This window comes from Delphinapterus leucas, chromosome 1, assembly GCF_059928025.1.
Source record: "Delphinapterus leucas isolate spDelLeu-1000000601 "Yukka" chromosome 1, BTC_Dleu_Yukka2, whole genome shotgun sequence".
In the NCBI taxonomy this organism is placed as follows: domain Eukaryota; kingdom Metazoa; phylum Chordata; class Mammalia; order Artiodactyla; family Monodontidae; genus Delphinapterus; species Delphinapterus leucas.
This window is the reverse complement of record NC_143129.1, coordinates 130,079,243-130,090,094: the sequence shown is the minus strand read 5'-3', so window position 1 is coordinate 130,090,094 and position 10,852 is coordinate 130,079,243. Positions and strand designations below refer to the sequence as shown.

General features: G+C 31.4%; 1 protein-coding gene across 2 annotated transcripts in view; it reads right to left on the bottom strand.

The window, feature by feature from the left end:
• Window positions 1-729: 729 nt before the first annotated feature.
• LRRC40 (leucine rich repeat containing 40) overlaps window positions 730-10,852 on the bottom strand; it is a 57,761-nt gene continuing 47,638 nt past the window's right edge. For both annotated transcript variants that reach the window (XM_022581122.3, XM_089921061.1), the window contains 4 exons: window positions 9,277-9,387; window positions 6,865-6,942; window positions 4,459-4,644; window positions 730-2,171 (listed from right to left, as the gene is read on the bottom strand). In XM_022581122.3, the coding sequence (XP_022436830.1) occupies window positions 2,066-2,171; window positions 4,459-4,644; window positions 6,865-6,942; window positions 9,277-9,387 (481 nt within the window). In that variant the 3' untranslated portion in view covers window positions 730-2,065. The remainder of the gene's footprint in view (window positions 2,172-4,458; window positions 4,645-6,864; window positions 6,943-9,276; window positions 9,388-10,852) is intronic.

Here is a 10,852-nt window from a genome sequence, read left to right as displayed (position 1 = left end):
TTTATAAAAAGTTAAATCATGACATGTTTAATTGAAATGGCTGTATTGTAATTAATATTTTGAGATAATCGTGATTTTGAGCTCAAATTATATACAAAAATTGTCATTTTTGTATGTGTTAAAAAAGAATTTACTGTATCACAATTAACAGTACTTTTTAGTTGAATTACATATTGATGTAAATAAAAACTGAATGAAGACATATTTACTACTTTATTAACATAGATTGTGAATGTAGTTAATGGTTTTTTGCAGTATGAGACCATGACAACCTTGAAAGCTGCTTCATTTTATGTGCAAAGAAGTCCTATGAATCTATATTTTAAATTTACTGAATCAGTGAAATTACTTTGTCAGTTAATTTGCAAATGCAAGCTGTATTCTCCAGTTTTATTTTACGTATTGACACTAATCAGTAAAGGTGTACAATGTGATTAGAATGCATTTTGAAGATGCTTTCTGTACAGATACAAAATACAGGGACTAAAATAATGCTGTGCAGTGTATAGCAGAGCCATTTTTCGGCTTTGGTGTACTCAACTTTTTCAGTATTTAAAAAAGTGTTTTGAATAACATAAAAGTCTCTTTATTGTATAAATAATAAAATGTCACCTTATTGTAAAATGTCTTTTGTTTAATACCGAAGCAGATTTCTTAGGCAGCCACAGAGTTGTTGTATGAAAAGGGCATGTTTCTTTTAAACCAAAAACATAAACATTGTAATCAATATTTGAAAAATGTAACTTTTTAATGAACACATAGTATTTATCTTTATTAGCAATGATTTTTTTCATAATATGAGCATGTCTCAATCATCCAAAAGCTATCTATCCATCCATCCACCTGTCTATCTATCTACCTACCTACGTCCTACGTACCTATCCATCATCTATTTATATAAACTAATATACATTCTATTGATTAGTTACTTAATAGAATCACATAGTATGTTTTATAATGACTGACTAGCCTACTTACTTCTGATATTTTTGGTATAAATGTTTATATTTGATCAAATATAACAAATTCCCTTTTAGAAAATTACCACATGACTACAAGCAAATTTAAAAATTAAGACCCTGGAAATTAAAAAAAGGCACAGGATGGATTAGAACACATCAACAGAGTAATTATATATACAAATACCTGCTTAGTAAGTATTTAAACAAAATACATTTCAAGATTTCTATGTAGTATATGCTATTATTTTCTGTTGCTGTTATCCATAAAAATTAATAAAATTTCAGTACTTTTGTTTAAAGAACAAAAGGTATTTTTTAAATGCTCACACTCTGAGGGAAAAATATGCAGATCCAGTTTCTTTAAATTTGTTGAATCTAGAAGTACTAGATTACTGTATGGAAACTTAACACTAAGACATCTTAAAAAAAAACAAAACCCAGAATTGTTTTGCAATTCTTAAATTCAGAATTGTGAGAGCAATTATAACAACACTTTTACTATTCTCTCCACCAATAACCATATCTTATGTAGCATTTCTGTGACATTAGAAAGCCCGACAAAATGATTTCATGAAACATGTAAAAAAGGCTAGGAAAAAACATTTCAACTATATAAACAAAACCAAGCCAGTAAATATTAATTTGAAACTTATACTGACACCAACCACATCATAAAAGTCCTATTATGGATAATGAAAAGTATTATTATTTTTTAAGTGCCAAAGAACAGTATTAAACAAAATTCAATTCAATTTTATATCCAATAAAAAGGTAGAAATTGGATGGTCATATTCAAGTCAATTGGTCATAATATACGTAACACAAACAGAAATGGGAAAAAAAAACCCACCTCTACAACAATGCTTTCTCATTATAAAAATATTAAACTGTGATAAATAAAAATTCACTTCTGAAGAAACTGTTTGCTGTGTTATAAGGGAATGAAAGTGAGGATAAATCTTATGCAAAACATTCAGAGCAAATGTATGAACACTATACGTAGTTACACCATTATAAATGTACATGATACCTTAGAAATATGTTAGTTATCAATCTAAGAACTCTAAGAATTAACATGACCAAGATTACGTAACAACTCCAACTTAAGTAGGAATTCGGTCTCTCAAATATTCCAGAATAGCAGCTGTTCCTTTCATTAATATGGCTGCTCGAGGAACGCGGAACGGATTTCCATCTAGTAGCAATGTCCTAAACAAAGGAGAGAAATTAAGAATTTAAAACATTTTCCATTAGGGAGGCTTTTCTTCTAATTTCATTTGCTATTTTATAAGTAAAATTTGTGTGTTTTTAAAAATTTGTCCCTTTTCAAATCTAAGCATTAAAACAACTGGAATTTTAACTACAATAATGACTGAAACAACATTAAATGAATACTTATTATGTGAAAGGTATTGTTCTAAGTAACTTACATTCACTGACTCTCCTAATTATCTTAACAACCCTGTGATGTAGGCACCATTAATATTTCTATTTTATAGATAATGAAACACAAGTTCAGGAAGGTAAGACAGGCTTGTCCAAGATCACACAGCTATTAAACAGAAGAGCTGCGATATGAACCATCATTTTACCCATCACCTTCTCAATCCTATAATGACCATATACTAAATGGGTGAATTATATTTATACAAGTGTTAGAATGAGCAAACTGACAAATACTCATACCAAAGACTGTAACATAGTCGATATATCCTTTTCCACACTGGGAACATTAACACGTCTGCCCTCATACTCCTTCCCTTGACCAGACACATATATAAAATCTATTTTAAATGTTCTGAAATGAGGTTCAGTTTAAGATCTAAGTGCTGGTTGATTTGTTTCTTTATTTAATTAATGAAATATCTTAAATTATTAGAGACTTTTATATTAATTTTCATTAACTTTAAGTGTTTATGTAAATAAAAGTCAAAGGATTCACAACATATTATACCACAGATCTAAATTATATCTTCAAATATTCCTGTACCTTGGGAATTATTTTAAAGAATGATTTTCTTAATTTATAGAAAAAAAGTTAATTACAGTCAATCTTCATTACTCAGGCTCCAAATCTGCTAATTTGCCTATTCACTAAAATTTACCAGTAACCCCCAAATCAATATATGTGGCATTTTGAAGGTCATTTTGGACATGCACAGAGCAGCAAAAAATTTGAGTCACTTGACAGGCACATTCCCAACTGAGCTCAAACAAGGTGACACTCTGCCTTTTTTGTTTCAGTTCCCATACTGTAAACAAATGTTCCTTCCATGGTCTATTCAGTGCAACATTTTTTGTATTATTGTACCTTTTCTTGGTGATTTCACTGTTTAATATGGCCTGCAAGCATAATGCTGAAGTGTTGTCTAGTTTTTCTAAGCACAAGAAGGATGTCATGTATCTTACACAGAAGATACGTATGTTAGATAAGCTTCATTCAGGCATAAATCACAGTGCTGTTTGGCCATAGCTCAATATTAATGAATCAACAATATTAAATAAGGCATCTTAATACAGAAACACACATAACACAAGGTTATATGTTGACTGGCTGATGAAAACATGACCAGAGGCTTGAAAGAGCCTAACTCTGTTATTTCCCCTAGAGAGTAATGGTTTAGTATTTACTAATTTGGTGTTCACGGAGACTTTATAGAATACAACTATTGCACATAACAATAATCAACTTACTTGTCTTCTATAATTCAGTATTGTGAGGTACCAGAGAAAGATACTAGTGCCACTCTAGTAAAGTAAAATATGCTAAACCATCATATGCAGTTTTCAATAATTAAATTTTTCTGACACATTCTGTTAACTACTGGGCTTTCTGTTCATGTCTCAAATTCCCTTTACATTCACTTAACAAGCACTTATTAGGTGCTTACTATGGTCTAGGCACTGGGGTAACTCTTCCAAAGGAGGACAAAGAAATAGTATAAATGAGTCCAAATAAAGCAGGATGGGAAATCAGAGAAGGGACTAACTCTGCCTGGAATATCGGAAAGGTTTTCAAAGGTGATAATTAGGTTGATTACTGATAAAAGCAGGGTAAAGGCACTTGAGGCTGAGGTAACAGCAAACACAGAGTAAGAAAGACCATGCTGGCCTTGAAAAAATGGTAGTAGTCTGTAATCAGATATTGAAAAAACTTATATGCACAGCTAAGGAATTTATATTTCCTTGACATTTTTATGCAGTAGAGTTTCAGATTATACACATACATAGTGATGAGAAAAGTATCACTAGAAACAATCAATTGCTGTATTTACACATATAGATACTGTATTAAAAAAACTAAAAAATATATTTGGTAACATTTGAAAAACAGAATTGGGATTCGGAGTTTTGTTACCTGTTATTTTTAATGGGACATTAAATTTTTTATTTCAACTTGCCTGCAAGTGTACCTCGAAAAGCAAAAACAAAACAAAACAAAAAAATAACCCTTCAACAAATCGAATGGAAAAACTTAGTAGAATGGTGCATTTACCTTAAGTTCACACAATTACCGAGCTCTGGTGGAATTTGTAGGAGGTCATTATTTTGAAGGTCCAATGTAATCAGATTTTCCATTGTCTTCATTTTCTGAGGGTCCACAGATCCAACCTGATTATTACTAATCAAAATTGTTTCAAGTGTGGGAATTTGATACAGAACTTCAGGTAGTATTTTGAACCTATAAGAATATGAACAGAACACCTAAATATATTAGAATCAGAAGCAAAATCATTCCTTCAAATAGATGGTCCTAAGTTTGATACCATGAGATAAAGTTTTCTTAATGTAAGTTTTTAATATTTGGTATAAGTTCTGCATTTAAATTTTTCAGAAAAAAATTTAAAACTGGATTAATTCTGGAAACCTTGAAATATATGTTAAGTGGACACACTTGTAACAGTTTCTATTTAATGTATAAAATCAAACAAAAGTTTGGAGTAAATTCTCCTATGTTTTTCTTTTCTCATTCAGGAGACAAGGAAATCTTCCTGAAATGCTCTCAGTATAATGCCTCCATGTAGGTTTTCTTCCTTAGTTCACTTTTACTTCTTATGAAAGAGAATCACTGCCAATATCTTAAGTAAAAGTTAGAGATTTATACTTTGCTTTGGCTTAAGCTTCGAAACTGACTAGTTTTGTCATTTTTTCAACCAAAAATACACTCATTTTGGTTTTTGAAAAAATGACAAAACTAATATAGGCTGCTGGCTTTCTCACCCAAAGCAGCCCTGAAGATGCCACAAGAGAGATGGGAAAGCTTATGGCTCTCAGAGCAATTCTCAGTAATTAACACAAAATCCCTGAGGATCTTTTGGGGGACAGAAGCTAGTTTGGTTTTAGTGTGAGGCAAACTGCTGCCTCAACTAGAAAAGACAAGGATGAGCTGAAAGAAAGCTTTATAGTTGGCCTTTTCACTTCCCCATACTGCCCTTCCTTTGCTGCCTTGATGTTTAAAAAAAAAAAAAAAGCAATAATGAACAGTAAACTCAAGGCATCTTTGAAATTAGAGGGATCGGAGAATCAATAACAAGGAGTACAGATGGACCAAACCACCCTAAATAGTATGTCCTCTTTTTCCCCGCACAACCCATAAACAAGGTAATTAAAAAAGATGTAGTTCACCAGTTAACACAGAAGTTAGGGTTAGGTTTTGCCAGCTCCCCAAAAGACATTAATTAACAATGCAATTGATAGCTCAATAGAGAATCGATAGTTCAATTTAAAAATAAAAATTAGAAGAAATCTGAGAAGTGCATATATTTTAAAATAATGACAACAGTGGTATAACCTACACATGAGAAAACACAAATAATAGAGTAGACGGAACAAAAACTTAAATAGGCAATATTTTAACATCACTGTGCCTTAGATTCCTCATCTGTAAATGAGGAATAATAATAGTACTAAACTTATATACTTGAAGACCTTGGTATAGTATCTGTAATATATTAAATGATAGCTACTAATATTTATATTAACTTGTTACCAGAATCAACTTTCACCATAGGAAACAATATGACATAGTTGTTAAGAGCCCAACTTCTAGAGTCAAAACACCTGGGCTCAAACCCCAGCTCTATAATCTATGTGAACCTTAAGTGAGTTACTTAATTCCTAATCCTCGATTTCTAAATGGACATAATAACAGAACCTACCATGTAGGGCTTTTGTGAGAATTAAATGAGGTAATACATGTAAAGTACTTGGTCCGGAGTCAGCAGATAATACATATTAATAAATAAGCTCCCAATAAATACTAGCTATTCTTAATTATTAGTAGTATCTTCATAGTGTTTACAGAATAAAATCTAAATTTCACTGGGCATAAAAAGCTCTTAAAGGGCTGGCTACTGCTTACACACCCAACTTCATTTGTGACTTCCACTCTTCTACTTTCCCACTTTATGGCCCTAGCCATATTGAACTTCTTGACGTGTCCCATCATTTTCTCACATCCTTGTGCCTTAGTATATGCTATTTGCTCTACACGGGATGCCATATCCCTGTGTGTCTGGCAAATGTCTATGTTCCAAGCCTCAGTTTCAGAGCTACCTCCTCTACCTTCAAGTAATCTCTGGAAACACTTATGTCTAGGCACTGTGCTTCCACTACAGTGATTAGAATTATTTATTTGCTATTTGTCTTCCTACTAGCTTACAGGTTTCTTAAAATGGTTAAAAGAAACAAAAAATCTACTAGACATCAGTTGTGAAAATTCTAAAAAAGCAACATCACTTTTAATTCTAAGTAGAACTAAGTGAAAATAAACCTGGATATTTAAATAAAGAAAACATATAGGCCTTTTTGTTTATTTGGTTCTTTTAGTTGTATTCTCTAGTAAGACCTACAAATTTTCCACAGAAAATTGTTATTCAGATTTGTCTGTTCTGTTTCTTACCTATTAAAGGAAAGGTTGATTGTTTGTAGTCTTATCAATGATTCCATTTCTTCAGGTAAAGAATTTAAAAAATTATTCCTAAATTAGAGAGAAAAAAGATGATTTACAAAGTTTGAAAATCTGTACAACTTTAGTTTATAATTAAAATGTTGACCAGACAAAAATTTATGCAGCTCAGTTTGTCAATTCTTGATTTCATTAAGGCTGTGTCCTAAGAATTCTGAATCGGTCAGCTGCTTCAAGTATTTGATTAATGTGCCAAATCCTAATGGCAATGTGCAACCAACTGATACTGCAGTTAACTCGTTAATAATAGATTTAACAGGGTAAACACTGTAAACTAATTCCCTATCTCCTTCAAACTGCAATCAACAATACTTTCCACAGACAGAGCCCTTTCGGTTATGCTTATAAATACTACATTATTTGATATCACAAGTATTATAAATATTTGATTAATAGAAATATTTCACATATAGACATTAAATTCTACTCCAAGAACAACTGAAAAATTACATGAAAAAGATGAAACAGGAAACTAAAGAGATTCTATATGTTTAGAAACTTGGTGCTTTCTACTACATAAGTATTAAGTAAGTCCATTTCTACTCTAAGTTTAGAATTTCAATTTGCACAGTGTGTAATTTTTTAAGATCTTACAATAAAACACAGCAGTAAAGGGAATCTCATTTACTACTGAAAAGATCTGGGAACAATTTTAGAAGAAAGGTTAACAAGAAGGTAGAAGCACTCTAGAGGCCGTATAAGTACTAATAATAGAAAATATTTGTGAAAAAGTTATATCCAACTAGATGGTTATCTATCACAATTGAATAATTTTCTCTAACCTATATCTTTGCATTCAGAAGTCAAGCCTAATATATGAGTCATACTTTCTCAACTCAACATATGTTGTTTTTTCTTTTCTCTGTACTTTTCTCCAGTTATTGCCTTTATTAATTTGTGCTGAGTAACACAATGATGGTTTCTATCTTTTCCTGGAGTCTTATACCTACTGATAGCAAACATAAAGGCGTATTTTAGTCACTTAATTAGAAATTTCCAGGTATAGTTATAGACAGAGGCATGAGCGCGTACACATACACACACGCACACACACACGAGAATGGGATGAAAAATAAAGTGAGCAGCAATGGAGGCAGGAATTTATTCTCACTGTTCTATTAATACTGAACTAAAATGAGGTTTTAAACTGTTTTGCCAGTGTAATTGCCCCTGGAAAAGAGAAGCAATTCCGCATTTAGCAGGAGCAGAGTTATTAGTATATTTGCTTTAATCCCATAAAAAAAATTTTGTCTCTACAGGAAGAATAAATCTTCAAACAGATATAAATAGCTTATTGTAATTTATTGTTTGAGCAAAGCAAGAGCAGCTAAAAATAACAACACACGAACAGTAAGAAGCCCAGGTAATAGAAACATATTTTACAAATTAAGTTTTAAAGCCCAAGAAAATAAATGACTGTCTAACCCTGAAATACCTATTATTACCCCCAAAAAACTGTGACACTTCTGATCCTGTCACTTCAACTTAGGATATATTTAAACTAAACTTCCTATTACCTCTGTAGAGCCTTAAATAGTTTCTTTACTTTTTATTGCCACTCATAGTGTTCTTTTTCTTTATTTCTTGCCTTGCATGGTTAATATAATATTTTGAAACCAAACAGGTTCTTTTTGAGAGAAGTCATGCTAGCTGCTGTGCCAGCATAGGGTTTTGACAGTTTTATGCTAAAAAAGAAACAATGTGAAGCAAACACTTTCCATGTGCTATCTGTAATTTTGCCTAAGCATGAATGTAAATAATGTATTAATATTTTCTAATATTTTAAGTAATTTTGTCTTGTCACATAACTTGTAAATTACCTTCAGATGACATCTGATTAAAATATTTCCTAAATGCTTAATTACGGATTTCTCCTAAAATGTTATTAATAAACTAAAGACCAATTTCTTTTCTTAGAAAAACATGAGGGAAAGGGCAAAAGTTAGGTAAAACACAAAGATAAGTTATTATTAAAAAAGGGAAGCAAGGCTTCCCCAGTGGTACAGTGGTTAAGAATCTGCCTGCCAGTGCAGGGAACACAGGTTCAAGTCCAGGTCCGTGAAGATCCCACATGCCGCAGAGCAACTAAGCCCGTGGGCCACACTACTGAGCCTGCACTCTAGAGCTCACGAGTCACAACTATTGAAGCCCACGCGCCTGTCTCCACAACGAGAAGCCACCGCAATGAGAAGCCCACGCACCGTAACAAAGAGTAGCCCCCACTCGCCACAACTAGAGAAAGCCCACACACAGCAACGAAGACCCAATGCAGCCAAAAATAAATAAATAAAATAAATAAATAAAAAATAATTTTTTAAAAAGGGAAGCAACAGTATCAATAAATACCTGAGATCTATAAAGGTTAATTTTTGAAGCATACATAATTCCAAGGATATAAAGGAAAGCTTATTAAAACTGAGATTGACATCAGTAACCATTTCTTTCAGTTCCACAATCCTGAAACAAAAATAATTTTTAAATGTTAATACTATTTGAATTCACTGTCAGAACTTCAAAACTACAAGCAGACTATAGAGGAAAAAAATCTTACATTATTTTTGCTAATTAAGATTTTCTGTAACTGTTACTTTTCTCATAAAAATTGCAATCAGTTTGGATGTGTAACTGATAAAAATAGGTTTTTAAAAATAGCCATAATATTATCTGTCAAAGAATTTCTATTTGACCTTAAATGTAGATTGAAGTTTAAGAAACCATTCAGTTTATATTTAAACCAATTATGGACAAAAAAAATTCAATCTAGGCAATGTTTATACTATATCTGTGACTTGAATACATAAAATAAATTGTCAGACATATATTCTGTAATATCGTAGTTATTGTTTTAGACTCCATAATATAAAACCATCTAAGTACCAGAAGTATCTGATACATCAAAATGCTTTTTAAATATGATATGGCAACATTTTAAAAGTATAGTATCTCTTATCCAAATTATCATTTAATCATGATTGCAAGAAAACAGTAAGTTAATTCCTAGGTTTGCTAAGTGTTACTACTAAGCAACTTAAGCCAAATACTTAGAGAGGAAGAATTAAATACTTCTAAGTAAACCTGATCAAACTTAGTAGTTTGAAAGTATGATATTAATTTAAGAACAAGAGATGTTACATATGATTTGCCAAAAAACAAAAGTTAAACTGTAAATCATTTTTGTCTATCATATTAGCAAAGAAAAAAAAAAAGAGAAAGAATATCAAATGCTGTGCTAAAGAAGATTAAAAGTGAAAGATACCATCATGAAAGATACCATGAGTCTGGATATGTAACTGATAAAACTCTTTTGGAAAGCTTTTGGACTTATGTATCAAGAGCCATACTCTGATTTGGTAATTCTTCTGAAAATTTGGTTTAGAGATACAATGTTTTGTTTTATTTACAATCAAGCTTATGGTATATAGATAAATTACATTTTTAAAGTATTGTTTACAACATGGGAAAATGTTTATGACAAATAAACCAGTCAAGATACAAATTATATGTATAATTCTAAATGGGTAGTAGCTTGAAATAAAATATGCCAGGAAGTCAATAGAATAAATCAGTGATGAGACCATAAATTACTTGTCTCTTCATTTAGTCCAATATTTTATAAATAAGTATTATTTTTGCAATCAATTTTGTGACTTGTGAAAAAAAACATGACGAAATAACTGTGGTAACAGAATAGCATACGGTTTTGCATAAAAATAATCAGACTGTGGGATAAAATGAGAAAGTAAGCAATAACATAATATCTTTTAACTCCTTCCATCTTCATCCCCAATCAGCTTGTTTGATCTAGGATCCCTAAGGCAAACTTGTCCTATCTAAGAGCCAATCTAAATGTTCAACTATTCTATCAAATACCTTCTGAACACTTTAAACAAGAGAGAAAAAGAAGTTGAACTAGATCTCCTTT